Consider the following 27119-nt stretch of genomic DNA (forward strand, 5'->3'; position numbering starts at 1 on the left):
CCGGTGTCCCCTGCATTGGAAAGCAGATTCTTAACCACTAGACCCCCAGGGAGGCCCCCTCCCCCAAAATCATTTTGTTGGCAACCATGCCTAAAGTCCTAGATCTCACTGAGTAGGAATTCCCCGATCATAATTACCTCCACCCCCACCCTGTACAGTCTGATGCTTGTGTGGAATTCAGAAGTGCGCCTGTGTGTCCATTCCATGGCCCTCGCGCAGCTTGAGTCATCACAGCAGCTTCTGACCCAGCTGGAAAGAACTGAGAAGAAGCTGTCACACTTCTGGAATTCCCCTTTGGTCATGTGCAAAGATTTTCCTCACCAGCCTAGCCAGAAAGTTTATATCTGCAAAAAATTATAAGCACTGTCTAATGTTCAGTGGTTTTCCACATACATAGATCGTCCACACTTATGTTTACACATACCAGCTGGGTAAAGACTACTGGGCTCCATTGTCAGTTACTATTGCAGATTCACATCACACTTATATTGAATGAGAAATACTATTTCATTATGATTATTAAAAGCCGAAGCCTTGGAGGCAGAAAGATCTAGATTCAAATCCTAGCTTCACCACTTAGCAGCTTTGTAACCTTGGGCAGAGATCAATATTTAATCTTTTTAAATATATATTTCTTTATCTACTTCATAGAGTCTGTGTGAAGCAAAAGGAGACAGTCCATACTAAGTGTTTGCAGCATCATGCCTGGCACACAACGAGCCTCAGTATACGTTGCTCGCAACACATATTGCAGTATATGTTATCATCATTACAACTGCCACAGTTACTCCTGCAAACTCAGGTCACATATGCCCATACCTGGGTTAGCCATTTACCAGTCTTACCTGTTCAAAATATGTATTTCTTTGCTATAATTATTTCACAAGCATTTAGAAATGATGTTAGTTTAACCCAGACATGGTGTTGGTTCCGGCATGATTTTTCCCAGCACAGTAAATGTGTTACAATCAAAGACAAGCTTTCTTACAAGTAGATGTGAAGCAAAAGCAGGAGATCATAAAGGAAAAAAATGGAAACTATACAGAAATATCTTTTATGGCAAAGAATGCCTTACATGAAATGCTACAGGGGCACATAAAGAAGCTGCAAAGACATTTCCCCCTGTATTTAAACAATGAATTAATGAAAAATGGATTAATAATCCTTGGGCTAATTAGTATGAAAATAGTCTCTATTGGCAATGAATACCCACAGGACCAACATCTCAAAGAAGTGGGACCCCCTGGCAACTAAGGCTGCTACGGTTGCTAGGTGCACACACCAGTAGATTTAACTATGCCAGTAATTTAAGTTTGTTGTTAATGTTTTTGTTAGTTCTCTAGTTACAGATTCTTAGATGTTGTGCAGTGGTTTGCCCATAAGTCCTGTTGTTTTTAGTGCATAATTTTGCAGAATGGAATGTTTTTCGAAAACACTTAATGGCACCATGTATAGCAACCCCTTTTCTTCCAACATCTAATCTATTTAAAAGGGGATTCCTGGTTGTTATTGATTTATCTTTAGGCAAGCATTTTATCCTACCAATGTGACCATGACTGATATACCTGTATTTTTCCTGGATTTTCAATAAATTATTTGAACATGGTATGTCATTCATTATTATATCCTTCCATTAATATTACAGACTTTTGATGATTATTGCCTACAGTGTTGCAAAACTTTCTCAGGATTCAAAGACTTGACTTTTGCATTCAGGAGGTTTAAAATATATATTTATTTACAAATAAATTCAGTTTAAGTTTGTGATAGAAGCAAAAGACTTAGGAATGTTAGTGGAGAGAGGTCTCATGGAGATAGATTGCTGTTGTCCATGTCATCTCCTAGTATCGCCTTCATTGGATTTGATTTTCTCTATTAAAGTAATTTCATGTGATATTTGTATAGAAAAACTTCCCTTTTCATCTTTTATTCTAAGAGTTTTTCCCTTTTCATCTTTTCTAAGAGTTTAGATAAGTCTCTGGAACACCTGCTACCTTTTGCTTACCTGTTTTTGAATTGTTTCTGGAAAGATTGTGGGTAGGGGGGTGAGTTATTGTGCTATTCATATGCCTCTAAATACCATATTCTCTGGAAGCTTGCAAATGTAGTAAAAGAAAATTTGTCTTAGCATTCTCTTTTTTTTCCCCAATGTGCGCTGTTCATCCCCAATTCACTACAAGTTTCTTTTTTAAAATTATCTGGATAAAGACATCAAAGGCGATCTAAATTTGAAATAAACTTGATAGCATCTCCATTTCTCACCCAAGGGTTTTTTTGTTTGTTTTTTTTTTAAACAACCATCCACTTTGTGAATGGTTTTGTGACTGCTCCAGATCATACCCACACAGTCTGGGCAGCTTCTGGAATGTCCGTGTACTATGGCTCTGAGGCTCCCCAGGGCACAGATCCAAGTGACTTGCTCCAGTACAGCAGCTCAAGCAATTCATGGTCTTTCCTGGCTGCTTCGGGGCTGTGTGCCCAGAAGAAGCGTTTGTACTTTGTTATGTGCTGTTATTTAGGGGACTGGTTTTACAAAAGGAAACATCTTTTTTTAGGAGGGTGTTTTGGGTTTTTTTAACCTATGGGGCAACAGAGGATAAGACGATTAGATGGCATCATCGCCTCAATGGACATGAGTTTGAGCAACCTCCAGAAGATAGTGAAGGACAGGGAAGCCTGGTGTGCTGCGGTCCATGGGGTCACAAAGAGTCAGACATGACTTAGCAACTGAACAACAACAACAAAAGCAACATTTAGTCATTATAGAAAACATAATATTTAAAAAGCACATAGAATACTTCTCCCATAATGCCACTACCCAAAGAGAATCGGTGGTGTGTGTGTACACATTCTGATCCCTGTGTATAGTCATATGCACACGCAGTTTTTAAAAAGCCAAAGTGGAACTATACTGTCCCATTTGTAACCTACCTTCTTTTTTACTTATTTATTGTAGGAAATATCTGATGTCTACAAGAGGATACATAAAGATATATTTACATATAAATAATATAATTGCCTTGCTTTAACAGTTTCCATGTGTTAGCCAGATTTGTCCCACATACATTGCTTTTGTATCATCCCTCTGACATCAGATCGTTTCATCTGGGTGTGTGTATCTCTGGGAGATGATGCTTCTTTTTTTATACAACATAGCCACAAAACCATTTTCATACCTTAAAAAAAAAAATTCCTTAAAATCATCCAATAGACAATCACTGCTTTTTAAAAATAATTGCTTAATATGCAACTAACATGTGATTACTATAGAAAAATTAGAAAATAAGTAAAACACATCTAGAATTCTTATGCACAAAGATAATATTAACTTTTTTAATATTTTCCCAGATAGATCATATATATACACCTATGTATTTCTTAAAATTTTTTTAATTGGAATATAGTTGCTTTGAGGCTTTCCCAAAATAGCTCAGTGGTAAAGAATCTGCCTGAAGTGCAGGAGATACAGGCCACATGAGTTCAATCCCTGGGTTGGGAAGATCCCCTGGAGGAAGAAATGGCAACCCACTCCAGTATTCTTGCCTGGAGAGTCCCATGGACAGAGGAGCCTGGCGGGCTGCAATCCAAAAGAGTTGCAAAGAGTCAGAGCCGACTGAGTGCACATGCACGCATAGCTGCTTTACAGCGTGGTGGTGGTTTCTGCTGTACAACAAAGCAAATCAGCCATACATATACATGCATCCGCTCTTTTTTTGGACTCTCTTCCCATTTAGGCCACCAAAGGGTACTGGGTAGAGTTCCCTGTGCTGTGCAGTAGTTCTCATCAGTTCTCTTTTATACCTAGCAGTGTACGTATGTCAGTCCTAATCTCCCAATCCGTCTCATCCCCTCTTCCCCCCGTGGCATCCATACTTTTGTTCTCTACATCTGTGTCTCTATTTCTGCTCTGCAGATAGGTTCACCAGTACCATTTTTATAGATTCTACATATATGCATTAATATACAGTATTTGTTTTTCTCTTTCTTCATTTTGTATGACAGTTTTTAGGTCCATTCACGTCTCTGCAAATAGCACATTTTCCTATGTATTTTTAAAGCAGCTTATTGAGAGACAATTCTCATACCATCAATTTATCCGTTAACATGTACAAATCAGTGGTTTTTAGTATATTCACAGGATTAGGAAAATCACCAAAATCAATTTCAGAACATTTTCATGACTCCAAAAAGAAATCCCAGTTAGCAAACACTCATAACCACCATCAGCCTCAGCCCTAGACAACCACTAATCTACTTTGTATCTCTGTGTATTTACCTATTCTGCCTATTTCATATAAATGAAATTATACAATATATGGTCTTTTGTGATGGGCTTAATTCATTTAGCATGTTTTCAAGGTTTATCTGTGTTGTAGCATATGTCAGTACTTGTTTTAAATTGCCAAATAATATTCCATTATGTGGCTATACCATAACTACATACTTTTGATTTAAAAAAAAAAAAGCTGCATCATGCCAAATGACTGCTAGTGGATATAAGATTTCTTTTAGACGTGATGAAAATGTTCTATAATGGACTGAAGTCATGGTTGCTCAATCCCAAATGTACTAAAAACCATCAAATTGTATACTTAAAATACATGAATTATATCTCAATAAATCTGTTATTAAAGATTATCATACCCTATTTTCTCTTTATAAACTTTTTAAAATTTAATGTTATTAACACTTTCTCACATTACTAAGTTATTTTTCAAAATATAGTTTTTAGTGTCCATATAATGTTTTTTATTCTATTTAACAAATTCCCTAGTTTTAGAAAATTAGATTGTTTCCAAAAGTGATTTTGCAGTTATACAAAAATACCATGATGAGCTTCTTGGTACATAAATCTGTTTCCTATATCTGATGGTTTTATGGAAAAACCTTTTGAACTCTTTTCCTGGTGTTCCAATGTATGTTTTTGTTGCTAAAAATTGTTCAGCTTTATTGCCATACACAGTAGTTTTCTCTCTGAGCTCAAAATTTCTGTTTGCTGCCTTACAATGATTTTCTCAAAGATTCCTTTTCTCTGCAAAAATGATTAGTAGGCTTAGTATTGAAACAGATAAAGCTCCTTAGGCTAAGATTTAGTTTCTTTACTAATTTCTATTTGATAATTCAGCAGAAGGAGAGACATTATTTATATATTTATATCTATAATGTTGCTTGTTAACTAGGAAAGAACTCAATGGCTTAATTCATAGAACTCCAGAAAGAAACCCCAGTTAGCAAACACTCAAACCACCATCACCCTCAGCCCTAGACAACCACTAATCTACTTCGTATCTCTGTGTATTTACCTAAATATATTGTAGATCTATTAATGGTTAATTAGAAAGATTTATAAGCAGTTCATTTCTTACCTAGAAGAACAGCTGGTAAATCATTTCAGGGCTAAGATTTATTCAATATATTAAAAGGTCTCCTTTTTCCTTTTCATTCACACACATATACTATTACACATACAACTGATGGATACTTTGACATTATTAAAACCTAACACTGAACCTAAAAATATCCTGCATGCTATGATAAGTTGCTTCAGTCGTGTCCAACTCTTTGTGACCCCATGGACTGTAGCCCTCCAGGCTCCTCTGTACATGGGATTCTCTAGGCAAGAATACTGGAGTGGGTTGCCATTTCCTCCTCTAGGGGATCTGCCCAACCCTCAGATGAGGGATCAAACCCTCATCTCTTAAGTCTCCTGCATTGGCAGGCAGGTTCTTTACTACCAGCGCCTTTAAATTCCCCTTGATTATTGCTTGTTGGGCTATGGAGTTCAGAAATATTTGCCTGCTCTTACATAAGCCATTTCTGCATGTGACCACCAAGGAATTTCCTTCCCTTTCTTCCTCCTTAAGGATAAATCTGCATCTTATGTTTTCTTATTTGTTTTCTGACAAACACCTTTACAAACAGTGCCGCAGAAGAGCTGATTTTTTCAGAGGAATGGCCATTTGAACTTTTGGCCATCTTCTGAATTCACTTCTGTTTGGTGGTGAATTTTTGACACACTTTTACATGGAGCTGTCAAACCATGCTGTGAAGTTGGTATGCTGACATGGGAATCTTGCAGTGCTAGGGAAGGAACATAAATTAGCCAAGGGAGCTCTGAGCATATGACTGAGATTGGGCAAATCCCACTTTTACCTAATTACATGAGATGCTGATGAAAAAGAATCCCAGCAGAAAAGAAATCCAGGTGAAATACGATCTTCCTCACTGACAACTTGTCTGAGGAAAAGATCTTTTTATGTTGTGGTTGTTCACTTGCTGAGTCATGTCTGATTCTTTGTGACCCCATGGACTTCAGCACGCCAGGCTCCTCTGGCCCCCACTATCTTGGAGTTTGCTCAAATTCATGTCCATTGAGTCAGTGATGCTATCTAACAATCTCCTCCTGGCTACCAAGTGGTACACTGAGAAAGAAACCCACCTGCCAATGCAGGACATGAGAGACCCAGGTTTGTTCCCTGGGTCGGGAAGATGATCTGACATAGGAAATGGCAACTTGCTCCAATATTCTTGCCTGGAAAATTCCATGGACAGAGGAGCCTGGCAGACTACAGTCCATAGGGTTCACGAAGAGTTGGACATGACTGAGCACACACACACACTCGTCTTTTCATGCAGTATAAAATTCTGAAAGATTATGAATTGCCACACTCAGAGCCAGCTAGAAATGCACAGTAATTAGAGTGTCCATAGCAAACATAAATTTTGACATGCTAACTGGACTCTGGAGAGTAAATGAGTCATTTGTACCAGAGCAAGACTCTTGTAGGATGCATGCTGCCAACCAGGTAATATCGTGGTCTGGCCTTTGGGACACATCCGTTTGCTCTATTCCAGGAGTGCCAGCCTTTCTGTTTTGCTTTGGTGTATGTTCACTGTAGCTGCAGGGAGTGCCAACCTCACATAATTTTATCTGGTCTTCTTGGTGTCACTTTTTTATATTCCCGTTGCTTTTCTCCCCTAAAATCTTTATTTGGCATCTCACGGGTCACCCCCTCCCCCATCCTTTTTTTTTTTAATTGCAGTAAAATAGACATAAAATTGACCATTTTAATCTTTTTTTAATGTACAATTCAATGGCGTTAAGTTCATTCACATTGTTTTGCAGCTATTACCACCATTTGTCTCCAGAACTCTTTTTTTCATGCTGTACTGAAACTCTGCCTATTAAACAGTAACTCCCTATTCCCCTCCCTCCAGCTCTGACAATCACCACTCTACTTCCTGTCTCTGTGAAATGGACTACTCTAAATACCTCATATAAGTGGAATTATACAACATTAGTGTATGGCTTTTTGTGTCTGACTTATTTCACTTAGCATAGGGCCTTCAAGGTTCATCCTTGTTGTAGCATGTATTAGAATTCCCTTCCTTTATAAGGCTGAATAATATTTCATTATGAATATATACCACATTTTGTTTATCCACCCATCTATCAATGGACGTTTCTACCTATTGGCTGTTATGCATAATGCTGCTGTGAAATTAATATGTAAATACCTATTCCAATTCTTTTTAAATAAAAATTTGAATCTACTCTTAAGGAGTAGGGAATTGAGTTTAGAACTCAGAAATTAGAAGCAAGAGGATTTTGAATTAAGATGAAGCCTCTTGGAAGTAAACTAGCCTAAAGATGACAGGCCCCCTATGGAATTTGACAAACATTAAAGATCAATACTATATTAAACATGGTTCCTTTTGCATTTATAGATGCAAAATTCACCACACCAAACTCTCAGTGCCTTGCAAATCATCTCTAGGTATTCCATCTTCCCTCTCTGTATAGTGTGGGTTTTCCAAGTGTCCCGTGAAGTTGTCATGAAAGACAAACCAATTGCTCTGGGACTCTTGAGACTGAGTTAGGTAGAAATGTTGATGACTTGATTATTGAGTCCTTTGATCCTACTGAGACTCTTGAGTCACAGTAATTAACAAATACATATATGAAGAATTAATGAGTCATGCAAAGGGAGAGGTATCCTATCCCAAAAAGTTACCTTAGTTAATGTGCAGCAAAAACGAGTTTAAACCATATCAGATGCAAAATGTGGAAACAGCAACAACTGAAAACGATTTTTAAATTTAGAAGACTCTAAGCTGCTCAAAGCCAAGCCTATGGAAATCAGAGAAAACAGTGATGAGTCAGAAGAGAGGTCCTCGAGTACACCCAAGCAGATCACTCACTGATTTGCTTTATTGGTTACGACTACATCTCACCTAAGGGCAAAGTGTTGCTTATGTTCAGACATGTACTGAATTTGGGTGCTACAATGTTCTGCTTTAAATGTGGCTGGTAAAAGGATCCTAACCATGTCCTCTTCTGTCTGTAGGAATAGATAATCTCTATGAGAGGGCGCTTCACATCCGCAAACTGCTCCTGACCTTGCCCAGGTCGGTCCTTATAGTGATGAGGTACCTCTTTGCCTTCCTCAATCAGTAAGTACCACAATTCTTTGCCAAAATGCTCATTTTAATTCCCTGTGTACTGCTCTGAATTCTTTGTTCTTGGATTCTGTAAAATGTACATTGGGTTCCTTTTATTAGTGGAGTCGAAGAGAAGATTATTGAATAGAGACTGAAGGTGCAGTTTTCCTAAGCAGATCAAAGTCATGTGTGACCTACCTTATAAGGTCACACAGTGACCTAAGTAAACCTCATCACCAGATGTAGAAACTGTGGCCATAAATGCAAAAATGCACGAGTATTACTAAAAAAGAACACTTTTCAGTGAAATACGTGCTTTTTTCCAACTTCTATCCAAAGCCAGTGTCATAAATGTTTTTGTCAAAATGATGTAAACCACCTGCTCACTGCAGAAAATTTCTGTGATTTTTAATGTTATAGTCAGGGAAGGAAGGGAATTGTAGGTGAGACTTGTACACAGATCCAAAAAAGAATTGTCTGCAAATTGAGTATAATGAGACCTTGTCAAAAAGATGATATTTCTAAAGCAATCTTTAAAACAATGTCACAGAAATCTTAAAAATCACTACATTATTTTCAAGGAAACTTGACTCTCTTAATTTAGGGAACTTGATTTCAGTTGTGTCACTTGTAGGTACATGGGCTCCATGATAAGAACATCTTCCCCTGTTCTGAGTCCCCTTGCTCTTTAACATTTCAATTAAGCAGTTTTTTTTTAATTAAAAAAAATAAATTTTTAATTAAAAAAGGTGGAGTAAACTTCAGGAAATGCTTTCTTACTCAAGCATGAGCTCTCCCTTCTTAAAATTAGAAAATTTTTTCTTCTGTTTCACCAGAAATGTTAAGTTCTTAAAAGCCATGGGGATTTATTACAACCCTGCTGACTCTTCCTGAAATCATACCATTCAGACTGACCACACACCCCCAGCCCCCAAGCCAAGTATCCTACAATAGGGACATGCTGGCAGGGGACCCATACAGAACGAAGCTAAAGCATCTACAGATGACACAAGTACAGAAGTCACCCCTGGAAATAAGCAGTACCAAGAGAGATGGGTGTAAACTATTTTAGGTTAAATGATACCGTAAACTTTTATCTTTAAATAAACCTAGTCACGAGGTAGTTGTAAAAATCTGAAGGTTTGCCATCTTCACCTTTAATTGCACATGCCTCTCCTTCCCCAACATGGACCACCTCGCATTCCTGCTGGGCTCTACATGATGTCCTTACCAAATATTCTTGACACGCCTAAATGAAACCCACTGTGAACCAATCAACCACAATGGACTAGGGAAGCAAACGGACCATGAATCAAGAAAGCTCTCAAAGTGTGAATCTAACTGTGGATCTCAACAGACTAGCAACTGTGCATGAGCCAGACATCGGCATTGCTTCCAGCATTTCTGCCCAGAGATGTCCCCTGGTTCCTGCACCTGCCTTCATGCAGAGGCCAGGCCCAGTCTCTGGAGTAGGATATGTGGAACAGGACTTTTGGAAAGAGAAAGAAGCTATTCTGTTTTCATTGTAAAATCAAAAATTTTATATCAGCTGTTTGCTCTTCAAGCCAGCACTAACTAAAGACCCAGAAAGATTGACTCTCCCCATTGAGCTTAAGTGTGTCTTTTGAACATGAGATCATTCTTATTCTGAATCTCACTTTTCCTTCCTGCATTCATGTTGAAGGTGATCTGTAACATGATCATTGGCTGTTATTTGTGAACTGTTTTAAGATTTTATGTTTGAGAAATGGCAGAAAGGAAAGACATATGTTGCTTGTAAGAATTATACTTTTGTATTTTCTACTTTCTCAGCTATCTTATTTCCAAAACCGGGTAAAGTATCTTGTCACACGGTATCTCAGCTTCTTTGTGTCTGTCAACATCTCACAAATGTAGCTGAGTCTCTTTTTCTCTCCTTCCGTTTGTCATCTGTTCACCTGGATTTCACATTTCCTTTCAAAGTTGACATTCTATACACTGAAAGATAGATTCTCTAGATTCTCCCTGGAACAGCACCTTGCTCATGTCTTAGAGGCATAGCATAAAGAACTTCTTATTTTCAGTCCCCTGTGGAAAATATCTCACCAACAGCCATTGAATTGAATTTTACAATTAGTAATAAACAACTGGAAATCTCCCCCAAAGTTTGTAGTTTACCAGCTTTAAATGGAATGTGAGAATTGAGGATTCTTTTCCCTTCACTTGCACTTGTAATTGTCCTTTGTGACACCAGTTGTCACCTTGTATTGATCATCTTGCCCAAAAGCAAATTACAAAGCCTGGAGTTGCTTGCTTTCTTTCAGTGGGTACAAAGAAAAGGTGTTTTTGTTTTTCTTGAGGACTCCCCTCAAGATTTATGGGAAAAACTGAAAGCTGAAATGTATTTGGTTAGTTGGAGGACAGTTTTAAAGATGATCATACTGTTTGCAAATGAAACTCTTTTACTTGATCCTGGTCTCCATTGTGTTAGAGATTATCTTAAACTCCCTTGTGACTTTCAAAAAAATGCCACTGAATTAAGCAAACAGGATTTATATTCCTTTTTCCATGTCTACCTAGTGGAAAGGTTATAAGTTGCTTTATTTTCTTTGGAATTTGCTGAGCCACCTTAAAGTAGGATGAAATATTTTATTCTAATAAGAAAACTCCTTTTCAGAATAGGAAGTATCCTATGAAGCGTTTTCTTTTTCCCCCCTGTTCTTTTATAACTCCTGTCTTGCTTTCTTGCATAGTCTTTCACAGTACAGTGATGAAAACATGATGGACCCGTATAACCTGGCCATCTGTTTTGGCCCTACATTGATGCCTGTCCCAGAGATACAGGATCAAGTGTCCTGCCAGGCTCATGTGAATGAGATTGTCAAAACCATCATCATCCACCATGAGACTATTTTCCCAGATGCTAAAGAGCTGGATGGCCCTGTTTATGAGAAATGTATGGCTGGAGACGAGTATTGGTAAGTCCAAGAATTTTAGTCCTTCCTTCTCCTCCTGGAAAAAATTATACAAGTACAGATATCAACTTAATTAAAAAAAAAAAGAATTGACTATAAGATGCCAGTGCTTCCAATTAAAAAAAAAGCAGCAGCAGGAACACTTGAGATAAATTAGAATATTAAATCCCATGACGGCACTGGCTTCTTATGGAAATTCATGTTCATTTCTCTTTTCCCTAAGCACAGCATCTTTTTAGATACACCTACCCCATTATGACTTTTGTAGAGAATGGTTTTTAAATAGAGAGCTGTATACACTTTTACTGTTATATCAAGAAAAGATAACTGAATTAACAGACTTTATTTTCATTCCTAAATAGTTTTGATTCTATGGAAAGTATTTCAAAAATTTCATTTTAAAGGAGCGGCTGTCAACTAAATGTTTTCATTCTTACTTTCATTTTCATTCTTACTAATATTGTCCTAATCAATTACACAAGTCATGGTCACTTTGAACAAAGTTATTACATTATTATATTGTTGGGATACAAAATGTTTAATAAGACAATATAGTCACCTTGCAGTGAAGGGTAAAAATGTATAATCTAAAGATAAGGAAACCCCAAAATGTTTATGTTCACTATTTGATATATGAGTTCCAGCTTCTAAGAAATCATATACAGTAAAACTGGTTTTAATTCGTTGAGGTCCTCTTGTGTGCCAGCTTCCCAGTGCATATGATCTCTTCTATTCCCACTCTACCAAGTAAGTTAAGAGAGGCCAAGGAGCCCGGCCAATGACTAGTGGTTTCTGGAGGCAGCCCAAGTCTGTCTGATTCCTAAGTCCACACAAGTCTTCCCACTCAGCAGTTGTCTCCCAGCCTCCCTCGAAAACAGCTCTGTGCAGCTCAGATTCAGGAGCAGCTGGAAATAGATTTGCCTAAGCCCTTCATTCTGGACTCTGCAGGATACTTTGTTTCCCACTGCCTTAATGGGGATTAAGTAGAAGTAGAACAAGTAGCTGAAAAATCTAAATAACTGAAAGTACACTTTTTTTTTATAACTTAAACCACAGTATAATTTAAACCACAAATGATCTTATGCCATTAAGAAAATTCAGAATTGACCATTTCCAGAAGTACTGCTTTCTAAATTAACAACAAAGCATGATAGATTCTATGTGTGTGTAAGTTGCTCAATTGTGTCTGACTCTCTGCAACCCCATGGACTGTAGCCCAGGGCTACATATTTTTAAAATATTTACTACATGCACGTACTGACATCAGCTTGGCTCTGGAAAGATAAATGAATAAAACTCAGTCCTGGTGAGTTTTTCAGAATTTTATTTTCAGAATTCAGAATTTTATTTTCCTAGTTGTATTTGTTTCAGGGCCAGTGTCAGTCATGTTTAGTATTTACAGATATTCAGGGCTCTATCGGAGAAGGCAATGGCATCCCACTCCAGTACTCTTGCCTGGAAAATCCCATGGACGGAGAAGCCTGGAAGGCTGCAGTCCATGGGGTCGCTGAGGGTCGAACACGACTAAGCGACTTCACTTTCACTTTTCACTTTCATGCATTGGAGAAGGAAATGGCAACCCAGTCCAGTGTTCTTGCCTGGAGAATCCCAGGAACGGAGGAGACTGGTGGGCTGCCATCTATGGGATTGCAGAGTCGGACACTACTGAAGTGACTTAGCAGCAGCAGCAGCAGGGCTCTATCAGTAAGTTGTGCTGTCTTATTCACTTTATTAGAGAGGAAATATATGGATGTCGGGTGGATATTATTTAATGTGTTGTATTCTAGGACTTTTTGTGGTTGCTCCTTTTTTACAAACAGGGTAAAATCCCCATAATAAAGAGTCTTGAAGTCAGTAACGTGTGCTTGAATATGTCTTCTCCCACACATGGTACTGTCTATAGATATCGCTTGTTTTAAACAGAAAGTCAGTATTAGAGTAATCATCCTCATCCCCCAATGCCAGCAATACAAATGGGCTTTTACAACAATGTCAGGTTTGTATTTGTAACCAATGCATTCCATTTATCAGCATACATTTGAGAAGTAATAGTGGTAATGTTAAAGGATAAAATCTAACTCTCAGATATAAAAATGAACATGTGTCAAGAAAAGTTGAAAAAGATACTACAGCCAGTTCAAAGCAGAAATCAAAGAGCCATCCATTTTTATGCAGTAGGGGATATTGAAATGAGGTTGCAAAAATTGGTGTATCCAGAGGGTGATAATCATATTCCGCTAGAATTCAACAAATTTTCATTTTTACACATAAGAATCATTTGTAATACTATCAGTTTCCTACACGTCAATTTTGTCTTGACAGAGTTGTAATATGTCAAAGATGAAGGGACAAAGAGTCCTATAGGATTACACAGTCCTGGAGGCTCCAGCATTCCACTGAAAGGCTATCCAGGGTCTCCTTTGCCATTCCAAAGTCTTCTATGTTTCCTTATAGTAGCAGTTGTTCAGTTTTGAAATTCACTTTGGCTTCATACAATTTCTACTTCTGCTCCTCAGCGACAGCCCGTACAGTGAGCACGGCACGCTGGAGGAAGTGGATCAGGACGCCGGTACAGAGCCACACACGAGTGAAGACGGTATGCACTCGTGCCCATGCTCTTATAAAACTAGTCTTTATAGCCATTTTTATAACCATTTTTAAAAAATTACTTATATTGTACTCGCTTTGGCAGCACGTATACCAAGAATTGCTTGTATTAAGAATTCAGTAGATACAAAATAATATTTACTAAATATGTGTAAACTACAAAGAATACTACTACAGGGAACACCTGTGAAACCACCACCAAATTTCAGAAAAAGGTATCATTACCGTTTTACTTTCCTGAACCCATTGTCTTCATACTCCTCAAGGTAAGCTCTGTGTTTGTGCTTTTAAATGGATTATTGTTTCATTTTCTGTTTTCTCAAACTTTTTATAAATGGAATCATACTATATATACTTTCACTGTTTTCTATTCAGTATTATATTGCTGAAATTCATCCCCATCATTGCATGCAATTAGAATAATTTATTTACCACTGTATAGTATTCCTTTTTTTTTTTTTTTTTTTTTTTGGTGAATACATGAGGTGTTTTCTGTTTTTCGCCATTAAAAACAGTTCAGGTATGAATATTTTGAACATGTACCTTGCTGCAGGTGTACAGGAGTTTCTCTCAGATATACACACCTAGGAGTAAGCATGTTTTCAACCTTGCTACATACTGCCAAACTATTTTTGAAAATGTTGTAAGGGGACTTCCCTGGCAGTCCAGTGGTTAAGAGCCCATGCTTCCACTTCAGGAGGCATGGGTTCAATCCCTGGTCAGGGAACTAAGATCCCACCTATCACAAGAAGCAGCCAAAAAATAAGAAAATGGTTGTAGGACTACCCACTCCCACCAACAGTGTCTCAGCCTTTCAGTTGTATGTAGTCATCAACACTCGAGTTTATCAAATATTGTCTTTGCCAATACTGTCAAGTGTTTAATGGTATGTCATTATGATTTTAATGTGCATTTCTCTGCTTACTGATGAAGACGTTTTAAAACATAGTATATTAATAGAAAACTTATGGTATGGTAAGGGTAAGGGGGTATGGTCAGGCCAACAGATCAGAAGATGATCGCCATTGAAAAAATAATCTGATGCTCACAGTTCCTAAGAGGAGGGGACACGTCACACCTCAGGGGGCCAAGGAAAGCACCAGAGTCAGACGGGCAGGAGAACAATTGGCCAAGAGTTTTTATGGTGGTTTACACAGGAAGGAACAAGCAAAGCAGGGTAAGCAGGGTTAGGATTGCCTAGTTTTAATAATTTCGGAGGGCTCTGTGGCTCTGTCTCTGGTTGGTACCTGGCCATGAAGTGATTGGGGCCGGGAGATAGTGGCCTGAAGTATGGGAGCCCCAGAAAGGAAGTGGCTGGAGTATGGGCCCTGGATTGGTTGGTTTGCATTTGAAAAGTGCATTCCAGATGAGTTGTTTACTAGGAATTTGCCAACCCTGGAAGGGACAGTCCCTCCAGGGGGCGAGCAAAGCCCCAGAGGTCATACTATAGAAAATGAAAAACATGGTTATTACAGATACACTAATTTTTGTATGTTTAGATTTATTTTTGCAAAATTCCTATCAAATGTTTTTCCAACTTAGGGCCTATTTGTCCACTGTTAGTTTCTCTGGGCTTTTTTTGCTTGGTTTAGTTTGGTTTGGTTTGGCTTTGGTTTTTCCTTGTAAAAGTTTATGAAACTGGATCAAGTCCTTTATTGAGTATATGCTTTGCAAATATTTTCTGCTCTGTAGCCTGTCTTTCATGTGCCTATTATGTCTTTTGCCGAACAGAGGATCTTAATTTTAAAAGAGCTGAATTTACCCATCTTTTCCTTCATGGTTGTTTCACTTTGTGTCTCCTTTAAGAGATCCTCATCCTTCTGTGCCTCGAAGTTAGTGTAGAAGTTCTTCTGTAGTCTCTTTTAAATCCTTTCAGGTTTTGTTTTTCACACATAGGGCTTAATTCTACCAGGAATTCATTTGGAGGTATGGTGTGAGGTAGGGATCTGTTCCTCTTTTCTCCATATGGATGCTCAGCTGTCTCCACTGTCCCAGCCTTAACTGTCCTTTCTCTACTGCCCCGCACCTTTATCATAAATCAAGTGTCCTCTCTGTGTGAGTCCATTTCTGGTCTCTGTTCTTTTCCGTGGGTCTACTTGTTTATCCCTACACTGCTGTCTTCATTTTGATACCTTTTAATAAATCTCAGTGTTTGTCAAATCAAGACCTCTGACTTTGTTCCTCTTAACAATTCTTCACCTTTTGCAATTTCACTTAAATTTCAAATTCAGTTTTTCAGGTTCTTAGAAACAAACAAGAAAAAGCTAAAAACCTGTTGAGGTTTAGATTGCAGTTGCACTGATTCTACATATGTTAATATGGAAAGAATTGATATTTTTATAATATATAGTCCACAAACATCTTTCTAGTTACTTAATGTCACCCAATAAACTTTTATACGTTTCTCTGTAGGAATCATTTTTTTCTCTTAACTTCTTAAGTTTAATGTTTAACATTACTTTTTGACATTATTAATATGAACATATAAAGCTGTCAGTTTTTTCTTAATACCTCTTTAGCTATATGCATAATCCTTTTATTCCCTCTTTAACTATGACTAACCTGCTTTAAACTTATTCAGTTTTATTTTTGATTTTTCTCCCAAGTTCACTTCACTTTCATATCTGCTTGGTCATTTGCTCTTTACTCACAATACTAATCCTTTCTATTGTTTTAGATTATGTGTCTAATTATTATAAAAAGCTGAAGTCTTCCTAGATTTGTTTTTGTTGGCTTTTGCTCATCTGAGTCTTATTTCCAATGTGTTTTATATATATTTTTTACATATTTCTTAGAACTTTATGGAATTCATTTACGTTGAGGTAAAGGTTTGTCCCTCCAGAGGAGGTTTTCATTTACTTCTTCCTGGGGCATAACCAGCTTGGAACCACAATAGATTTTTAGTTTGAGGTTTTTTCAGGCCACCCAGGTAGTATCAACTTAAAATGCAAACCTGCCTGAGGGCTAGAATGTGGTTGGGATTCTGAGGTGATTTTTTTTTTTCCCCTAAGCCTTCAGATAGATTTGTTTCCTTAAATTCAAGGTCAGAGTGGTTACATCTATGGAGAAGTGTGGAGAGTGAGAAGGGAGGAGAATTTCAGAACTAGAAATCCACTGTGACACTGAGAGTTCGATACTTTGGTAGAGCTTAGAGTCTCCATACTGGGCAGCCCCTGGACCTAGTCTTTTGTTTAAAATAAAGTTAACCAGGCAGGGGAAAATGCTCTCAAGGCAAACTCTGACTTACATATTCTAGTGTTCATAATTCTGGTGACCTGTTTAAGTCCATAGGTTCCTTTCATCATCAAGTATAGTATTCCTCACTGTCATGATTAATGCGCTTACGAAGTTGTTTTGTTTTGTTTTGTTTTAATCCAGCATTTTTGGTTGATTTCAGCAGGAAGGTCATCAAGGTGTCTAGAGTCCACCCTCTGCTTTAAAAAAAAAAAAAAATTATTGACATTTTCAGAAACCTAAGTTGGAAGAAACTCTTTAAAGTGACAGCTTCTATTTCTGTGGGATTGCTTTTGAAAGTCTCTGAGCCCACCCTCTGCCATTCTTCTCTCCTTTCTTTTGTCTTGAGTTTCCTTTCTCTATAATTCATTCCTTTTTCACTGGTGACTTTTCTAAGTGTTTCCTTGCTTGTCCCAATAGCAGGAAAAGCCCACGACAGAGCCCCAGCCATCTCTCTTCCTAAACCTCAGTCTCACCACTGTACCATCTGTCAGTTCTTACCTGTTCTTACCTCTTGGCTACAAAAGAGAAGCTTTGCTGAGAGCTCTGTATTTGAGATAACATTTTGATCTTGCTGACCTGGTAGTGCTGGAGAGAAAAGCATTGCTTACAAAGAACAGATGTTCTTGCCTGCAGCCAGACTCTTCCTATAACTAAATTAACCGGAGTATTGATCTGTCTCTTTGATCACCTAGGTATTGCATTTTCTTCCCTCTGTCATGGTATCACTAAAGAGAGTAACCTTTGTTTCCAAAAGAGAGGCTGTCACAGAACAAAATCATCATCTGCAAGGGCAGGGGTAACAGATGTAGGAGAGAAAGTGTCAGGGACAGCAAGGTCCCAAAGGGATAGCGTGATATACTAGAACTTTGTATAAAATTACAAAAAATGGAAATATAAGACTTGATAGCACCAGGCAGTCAGAAGATCAGCTCTGTTGAATGTTCCTTCTCTTGCACAAAATTATAATAGCCATGTAGGAAAATGAAGTTATCACATTCACCCTCATTGTTATTGGCAGCAGTAGCATTCTGCTAAGCCTCTGCAGGACTTTAAAGGGCTGTGTGACCCTACATGAAAGGGGTGTGGTGCATTGCCATGCCCTGAGATCGATTTGCTCTGCAATGACTAGACTGAGATGTGTGTAAATAGCTTATTGATTGACACTTGACTGTGAAATTTCTCTCATGGGAGTAGAAAGAGGTCAAAATAATGAAATTGCTCAGAATTACTAGTTGATGTAGTAAGATCACCAATGAAGTATACTTCTGATTCATCTGGTCATTCGTTCATTATGTCTGTACCTTTGAACTAAATAAGCAAAGTCTGATCATCTTGCTGCTAGTTGTTTCAAAAAAGAAAGAGGTAGTGAGCATAGAGGGCATGATGATGAAATTATGATAAAATATGTACATATCTATTAAACAGTCTTAAATGGCCCTTGGCCAGTGATGACCAACGGCATTAAAGAACATGAATAGCTCTCTCTTCACTTTGACAGGTACATGGGTTGTATACTTTGTTATGCTATTATATTTCCATTTTTTCAGTAAAACAGTTTAAACGTATGGGTGTAGCACATAAGAATTTGCAGACTGCATATCATGATGCTCTTTTTAATCAATGGGCATGCCTTCATTCCTCCATGAATGTTTGTTTGTGCCCCTTACACCACAGGTCTCCCTCAGGGAGACCTGGGTAAAAAATTTGGTATCTGTCTTCTCAGTTCAAGCAGGATTTACTTTTTATGTGCAAGTTTAGAACAAAGTATAAAGTCAGTCCCCTTGAATAAAGAGTTCTGTTTCCTCCTCTATGACCAGACTTGTGGATATTTAATAAAACTGCTATTTATATTAAAATATTTTAGGATGGAATAATGGAGTGTTAACATATGATCTAAAAGTTATTGTCAGTTGTTAAAGAACTTAAAGTATTGTTTTAAAATTATTTTTACACCTACCTTGTTGAGAAGTATACCATGTACAGATTATAGTATTTGATTCTTCCATATGAATTATTATTTACTTAAGCATCTACTTATCTACTAGCAAAGGATGGGACTTTTTTTCTCTTTATTTTAAATATATAGCAGAAATTCACCCCGGTCCTTCATAGAAGGTAAATCCTAAGCTTTTTCAATATGTTTGTTGATTTTTATGTTCATGCTGTCCCAGAGAATGTTTGCATTTTTCAAGTGAGAAAGAAGCTTAGCTGACTATCCAGAGAGTTCATTTGTAGTTATTTCATATAACAGATATTGAAGATATTGCATTAAACTTTGGGAAGAGATTAACTCTTTTAAATGAAAAGGTTTGTCACCAAGGGAAATAGAAGATAATAAGTTCCTGACAAAATATTTGACAGTTTTTAATCTATTATGTGTACATATGTTCTAAAGCATTTCTAAAGTAACAGCATGCATGTTCAGTTTTTAACAAACGAGGCTGCTCACTGCATAGAGTTCTCTAAGCATAATGCCGCTTGTACTGACCCTTTTTAGTTCTGTTTCTTATTGATTAGAAGTTGACTCACCTGTTGTTGGTAGCAGGGCTAAGGATGGGGTGATGGTGAGAGAGGAGAGGAAAGACCACGGAGCCACCAGTGCGGGGCTTCTTGCAGTAACCTGAATCACAAAAAGCAACTCTTGTAGTTGTTTTGAGTGGTTTGTCCTCATATTTGCCTTCAATAGTTGTGGTCAGAATTAAAATAGAGCTGAAATTCCAATTCTAGGCCCAGAGTTTGATATCTCTTTTCAACTTTTGATTTTGAGATCACTGTAGATTCATATGCAGCTGTAAGAAACGCTACAGAGAGATGCCATACACCTCCCCGCTCCCTGTTTCCCCCCAGTAGTAACGAACATCTTACCTCCCTGTTGCTACTATCACAAGGACGCTGATACACTCCATCCACTAGATTCACATTTCACCAGTTTTACGTGCACTCACCTGTGTTGTTTACTTAGTTCTACACAGTTTTATCACACAACTATATTTGTGTGACCACAGTCAAAATCAAGAACAGTTGCATCATAGGGACCCCTTTGTGCTACCCTTTCCTAGCCAAAGCCATTTCCTTCCATGGCTTCCCCCCGACCCTAGCCTCTGGCGATCACTAATCTATCCTCCATCTCAGTTATTAGGTCATTTCAAGCATGTCATATGAATGGCCTTGTGCAACATGTAACTTTTTGAGGTTAGCTTTTTCTCACTCACCATTATTCCTTTCAGTACCTTTTGATCCTAGAAGACATTTTTGAATCTTAAGTAGGTATGCTTGTTTCACAAGTGATATCTAGAATTTGGTTTCGATACTAGAAAAAATGAAGTTGTCTTTACACTTGGTGATAAGATTTGATAGTGCCCAAAAAATACCTAAGGAAATTAAATGTATTCAAACAATATTTAGTGTGGTGATATCTGTAAACTTGTTTTTAAAATTGGCAAATAAAGCATAAACTTTTGGTGTTCTGAAATAGTGACTCTTACATGTTATAAATAGTATTAACATGTTGCCTGGAAACTTCATCAATGTCAAAGTAATATTGGAGCTATTGCAGAGAACATTACAACCCAAGGAGAGATTTTATATATTACAAAGTTTTAAATATTTTTCTTAGACTGTCATGATCTCTCTAGTACAAGGCTGTAGAAATTAAGATCGAATTTTCAATTTTTCTTTGCCTGAGAAACTGATGACAGAAAGAGAATGCCTTTCTTTATCCCTTTTAACAGCATCATTTTCTCACTGTCTTGATTTGTTACCTTGTTCCGTCTGGTTATTAAAATGACCTTGTTTCTTTCTAAAGCCTCATATAGACCCTTCAGTTAGTGTATCACGCCTCCTGACAACCCTGCTGACACTGTTTTCTGGTGTGTTCTTTGTAGAATGTGAGCCAATAGAAGCAATAGCCAAGTTTGACTACGTTGGGCGGTCTGCCAGAGAATTGTCCTTCAAGAAGGGTGCTTCCCTCCTGCTGTATCACCGCGCGTCGGAGGACTGGTGGGAAGGAAGGCACAACGGGATTGACGGGCTTGTGCCCCACCAGTACATCGTGGTGCAGGATATGTGAGTAGTGCCAGCTTCTGTCACCTCAGCGCTCCCCGGAGAAGACTCCAGCTGTTGTTCTTACCTTGGTCTTGTGAGAAAAGAGAAGGGATTACAGAGCAAAAACTTCTGAGCTGGGCTCAGTTCTTCACCTTGCTGATGGAAAATGAAAACCTGTTGGCCGGGAAGTACTGTTAGCGAGGACCCATGCTCTCCCAGCAGGTCTGGAGCAAGGACTAGTGAGAGATACCCTCTGAAGCTCTCAGGTTCTTAGAAAAGTACCCTGTGCAGAGGCTAGTTTTAAGAGCTGAAGTGGCACGGCTAATTCCTAAAACAGTGGTGCCTCTTCCCTTGGTGTCTGTTTTAATTCCAAATTCCCCAAAGAGAGGCTACTGACTTCAGGTCTAAAGAGAATCATCTCCAGGCTTCTTTTTTAATTTTGCTTATGAGAAAGCTCTACTTTCAAAAATACTTAAAGTGGTATCTTCCCATCTGGTCTTAATATTAAGTGAAAGAAACAACTTACAAAATAACATGTACAGTATAATCTTAATGTTGTGACTATGGTATTTCACAATGCAGCACCAATTTATGAACAGCTTTTCAAGGTAAAGAGAAAAATGCCACATAAAATGGATACAGTGATTGATTCAGCCTAATTTTAAACCGTTAAAACGTCTCTCAGAATCCAAGAAATATTATGTGTGTGTGTTATGCAAACATACAGTCCTAAAGTACACAAACATATAAATATATACAGTAAATACTATACATACATGTGGACATTCTTACAGATAGGTATGCCAGGCAGAGGAGAAAAGCTGAGAAAGATATTTTCTAGAATTCAAACAGTGGTTGTCTCTGGATGTTATATTATGGACAATTTGTCATCTGAATTTTCCAATTTACCTGCCATGAAATGATGCTGTATTTATAGTGAAAAGAAACAAGTTATGTTAGTAAGAGAAAGATTTACATACAGAAATGCCATCACTTATTCTTTTGTCCCCATTCATCAAGCAAAAGACCCTCACTCTTGATTCTTACTGTCTCAGGGATGATACATTTTCAGACACTCTGAGCCAGAAAGCTGACAGCGAGGCCAGCAGTGGGCCGGTAACTGAAGACAAGTCTTCATCCAAGGACATGAACTCCCCAACAGACCGACATCCTGATGGCTATTTAGCCAGGTAGGTGGACTCCCAAGCCTGCACTTCTCCAGGGGTTCTGAGGAGCTGTAGCATCCACAGCCTTGCAGAATTACCTAGTGTGACAACCTCTGCTATTCTCTCTGTCTAGACAAAGAAAAAGGGGAGAGCCACCCCCTCCAGCAAGGCGTCCTGGCAGGACCAGTGATGGCCATTGCCCCCTCCATCCCCCACATGGTCTTTCCAACTCCTCAATTGACCTGGGGTCCCCAAGCCTGGGCAGTCATCCCCGGGGCCTGCTGCAGAACCGTGGCCTCAACAACGACAGTCCTGAGAGGAGGCGTCGGCCAGGCCACGGCAGCCTGACCAACATCAGCCGCCATGACTCCCTCAAGAAGATCGACAGCCCTCCTATTAGAAGGTCCACATCATCAGGGCAATACTCAGGCTTCAACGACCACAAGCCGCTGGACCCAGAAACAATTGCTCAGGTAGGCTGCTTTGAAGAGAATATTGCATGCTAAGTACCAGGGTATGATGAAGGCGGCATTACAGGAGTTACTTTCTAGAGCCATATCTTTTGTATAGAACCAACTAAAGAAAACAGGAATTAGCTCATTCTTTGAGGCCATCTGTTCATCCTAAAGGAAATGAGTCCTGAATATTCATTAGAAGGACTGATGCTGAAGCTGAAACTCCAATACTTTGGCCACCTCGTGCAAAGAGCTGACTCATTTGAAAAGACTCTGATGCTGGGAAAGATTGAGAGCAGGAGGAGAAGGGGACGACAGAGGATGAGATGGTTGGATGGCATCACCGATTCAATGGACATGGGTTTGGGTGAACTCCAGGAGTTGGTGATGGACAGGGAGGCCTGGTGTGCTTCGGTTCATGGGGTTGCGAAGAGTCGGACACAACTGAGCAACTGAACTGAACTGAGGCCATTTGTTACAAGAAGGGCCCAGATATTGGGTTGGCCAAAAAGTTCATTGTAGTTTTTCCATAATATCAGAATGAGGTTTTTGGCCAGCTCAAGGTATCATAGTGATTTAACAGAGACATGGCAGAAATGTAAGACCGAGGACAGTCAAACCATCACTCCTAAATGGCCAGAAAGATTCAGAAAAAAAGAATGAGGAAAGACTAGCCCTCCCAGATCTTGAACGTGTGCTTGAGCTAGTAAAACAGACAAATCAAGGGAACAGAATCAAGAACCCTGAAACAGAGCATTTTTAGTGTATGATGAAGGTGACACTTTCAATTTGGGAAATGAAGGATTAGTCAGTAAAGGAAGTGAAAAATAATGGTTGGCTGTTTGAAGAACAAGTCTAGCTACTGTGTCACTCCTGAATGCACGTGTATCTTCACTTCCCAACAATGACTGCAGAGAAGGGCTTTGTAGTTTTTTTTCCTAATGATTAGAATTGACAAAGTATAAGTAAAATAATATTAACGAATTTTTCCATCATTCTACCATTTTTTTCCTCTGGCTCTTTTTAAAGCACAAGCCATCAGAAAATATACGTATGACAGAAAAACAAACAAAAAACTGAATCACTATCCTGTACATCTGAAACTAACACAATATTGTAAATCAAGTATTCTTCAATGAAAAAAAAAAAAAGAAAATGTATGTATGGCCAGTGAAAAAGGAGGTGAAAGAGATTCAGGGTTTGCCATTTTAGTCATCTTAAAGTGCCTTCTAGCTACCACTGAAGCTTAAAAAAGTGAGTGAGAAATTAATGAAACAAACATGGGGAAGTATTAAAGATGGGTCATTTTTAACAAAGAACACTCCAGGAAAGCTGCATTTTGATATGACAAATTTCCAAGCTATTTTCATTGTCCTAACTAAACAAGAATTTTGGAAAGCAATTAGATTATGTGGAGAGTTTAATGTGTTTTTACAAAATTAATCCAATTTTAAGTGCACAATAATTTTTCAGCAAAAATCAAAAAGGCTTTTGACCTTTTTAGGTTTTTGTCTATTTTAAAGGCAATGCAGAGTCCTTTGAGGTGTATTTAGAACCAGTGATATTTGACTATAATTGAATTTAATGATTTGAAAAATCCATAACATCATTGCTTATAAAAAGCATATGAAACACTATTTAGGGTAGAGAGACATGGAATTAGGAGCTTAGTAGTGGAAAGGCATAATAAGGTCTACTTTAACCCTTTTGCTTCTAGAACCAGGAAATCTTTTAACTGTAAATCATAAAAACAAAAACTCAACAGATAAACCAGGCTCTGCATGTTTTCTCTGGGGCTAATACTTGTAAAAAACAAATCCATATATTTAGCATCAAATGGAAATCACATATGAAAATAATCACTTGTAAAGTGATGTCATCCTCACAAAATGGCTTCCAGCTGTATCCTTTATTTATCTTTCCATCTCTCATCTTCAGATTTTCCCATGAGGATAAGTGAGCCTGCCATCATGGTATTCATACCAAAAACATGCAAATTCTTTCAGTAAATAAGTGGAACCCCTGATAGAGCTTTTTTAAAAATGCGACTTATCCTTATGCGATCACTGGATCTTTGTTTATTCATTTAGCAAGTCTTTATTGAGCACTTACTGTATGGCAGCTCCCATGATAGATGTTATAGACAGAGTTAAATCAGTGGTCAGTTGCTGCATGAAGGTACTTGTAAATCAGTGAGGGAGGTGGGTGTGGAAATCAATTCCTATTCTCCAGAGCCGCAAGCTAATGCTCGAGGTGAGTGGAAGTCCTAAAAATGTAGAGAAGAGGCATTTCAATCACACTAGTGCAATGGCCCTCTACCTGCCTCACACAATACTCGTGTGTGTGTGTGAATAAACAATGTAAAACAGATCCTCTTAACTTTTTTTTTTGGAATTTAGTTGCTTTACAGTGTTGTGTTAGTTTCTGCCATATAGTAAAGTGAATTAGCCTCACATATACAGAAATCCCCTCTTTATCACCAGTGAGCATTGAGTAGAGCTCCCTGTGCTACACAGTAGGTTCTCACCTTAACCTTTTTTAAGTGTTCAGTTCAGTTCAGTCACTCAGTCATGTCCGACTCTTTGCGACCCCATGAATCGCAGCACGCCAGGCCTCCCTGTCCATCACCAACTCCCGGAGTTCACTCAGACTCACGTCCATCAAGTCGGTGATGCCATCCAGCCTTTCTAAGTGTACAGGTCAGTAAACTATTCACATTGCTGCGTAACAGATCTCCAGAACTTTTTCATCCTGCAAAACTGAAACTCTGTACCCATTTGAGAACAATGCCTATCTTCCCCTCCCACCCGCCCAGGTCCTAGCCACGACTATTCTACTTTTTCCTTCTGTGAATTTAACTACCTCATATAAGTGGAATCATGCAGTGTTTGTCTTTTTGTGACTGGCTTATTCCATTTATATGGAATATAAAAAAACACATAAAGCCCTAAATACAATAAAAAGGAAAAATAGAAATAGTAAAACAAATGTATTTCAGTTAATGATTAAACTAGAAGATGGGCTTCCCAGGTGGTACTGGTGGTAGAGAACCCACCTGCAAATGCAAAAGATATGAGAGATACAGATTCAATCCCTGGGTCATGAAGATCCCCTGGAGGAAGGCACGGCAGCCCAGTCCAGTATTCTTGCCTGGAGAATCCCATGGACAGAGGAGCCTGGAGGGCTACAATCCATAGGGTCAGACACAACTGAAGCGACTTTAGCACACATGCACACTAGAAGACAAATGAAATAGTGAGATGCTTTCCTTACATGTAGACTTACCATAAATACAAGTAAAAATGAATATTGAGGGGCTTCCTTGGTGGCTCAGTAGTAAAGAATCTGCCTGCCAGTGCAGAAGACATGGGTTTGATCCCTGATCCAAGAAGATCCCACATGCTGTGGAGCAACTAAGCCTGTGCACCACTACTATTGAACCATTGCTCCAGAGCCCACACGCTGCACTTAGTGAGCCGTGTGCTACAACTGTGGAAGCCTGCAAGCTCTAGAGCCTGTGCCCCACGACACGAGAAGCCACTGCAATGAGAAGCTGGCACACCACAAATAGAGAAAAGCTCAAGGAGCAATGAAGACCCAGAACAGCCATATGTAAATGAATTTTTAAAATTTTTAATGTACATTGAAATGAGTCTCAACTCAGTTTCCATAATGGTGTTCCCATGAGTGATATGATTTTTTAAAGTGGTGGACCACCCTCTGTCAAACATGCTAAGTCGCTTCAGTCGTATCCCAACTCTTTGTGACCCTATGGAATGTAGCCTGCCAGTCGCCTCTGTCCATGGGTTTCTCCAGCAAGAATACTGAAGTGGGTTACCATGCTCTCCTCCAGGGGATCTTCCCTACCCAGGGATTGAACGTGTGACTCTTTCGTCTACTGTATTGGTAGGCAGGTTCTTTACCACTAGTGGTCATACAGTTCTAACCAATGCAGAGTAAAATTTACATGAGGGTTTCATTCTTAGAAAACTCAACACTATATAAAAAAATATATATATATAAGAAAGGAGTTAAGATATATAAGATAGATATCTAAGAAAGAGTTAAGTTCTAGACTCAGATTATAAAAAAAAAATTCACCTACATAAATGTCTCAGTTCAGTTCAGTCACTCAGTCATGTCTGATTCTTTGCGACCCCATGAATCGCAGCACGCCAGGCCTCCCTGTCCATCACCAACTCCCAGAGTTCACC

The 27119-nt window shown here is 38.6% G+C and overlaps 2 protein-coding genes across 21 annotated transcripts in view; one reads left to right on the forward strand and one right to left on the reverse strand.

The window, feature by feature from the left end:
- The window catches only part of SRGAP1 (SLIT-ROBO Rho GTPase activating protein 1), a 303623-nt gene that overhangs the window by 272630 nt on the left and 3874 nt on the right, over window positions 1–27119 (forward strand). For 6 of the 8 annotated variants that reach the window (XM_055579472.1, XM_055579486.1, XM_055579476.1 and 3 more), the window contains 6 exons: window positions 8349–8454; window positions 11175–11399; window positions 13913–13992; window positions 21125–21305; window positions 22340–22474; window positions 22584–22923. In XM_055579472.1, coding sequence (XP_055435447.1) covers window positions 8349–8454; window positions 11175–11399; window positions 13913–13992; window positions 21125–21305; window positions 22340–22474; window positions 22584–22923 — 1067 coding nt within the window. Of the gene's footprint in view, window positions 1–158; window positions 1607–8348; window positions 8455–11174; window positions 11400–13912; window positions 13993–21124; window positions 21306–22339; window positions 22475–22583; window positions 22924–27119 lie in introns of those variants that run through there. The other 2 variants (XM_055579527.1, XM_055579536.1) reach the window with 2 other exon arrangements.
- KICS2 (KICSTOR subunit 2) overlaps window positions 17384–27119 on the reverse strand; it is a 104840-nt gene continuing 95104 nt past the window's right edge. For 3 of the 13 annotated variants that reach the window (XM_055579633.1, XM_055579565.1, XM_055579640.1), the window contains 2 exons: window positions 19770–19860; window positions 17384–17437 (listed from right to left, as the gene is read on the reverse strand). The gene's annotated coding sequence lies outside the window, so the exon portion shown is untranslated. Of the gene's footprint in view, window positions 17438–17778; window positions 17826–19769; window positions 19861–21238; window positions 21376–25017; window positions 25172–25421; window positions 25593–25960; window positions 26142–27119 lie in introns of those variants that run through there. The other 10 variants (XM_055579578.1, XM_055579617.1, XM_055579610.1 and 7 more) reach the window with 9 other exon arrangements.

The sequence above is a fragment of the Bubalus kerabau genome, chromosome 1 (assembly GCF_029407905.1).
Source record: "Bubalus kerabau isolate K-KA32 ecotype Philippines breed swamp buffalo chromosome 1, PCC_UOA_SB_1v2, whole genome shotgun sequence".
Lineage (NCBI taxonomy): Eukaryota > Metazoa > Chordata > Mammalia > Artiodactyla > Bovidae > Bubalus > Bubalus kerabau.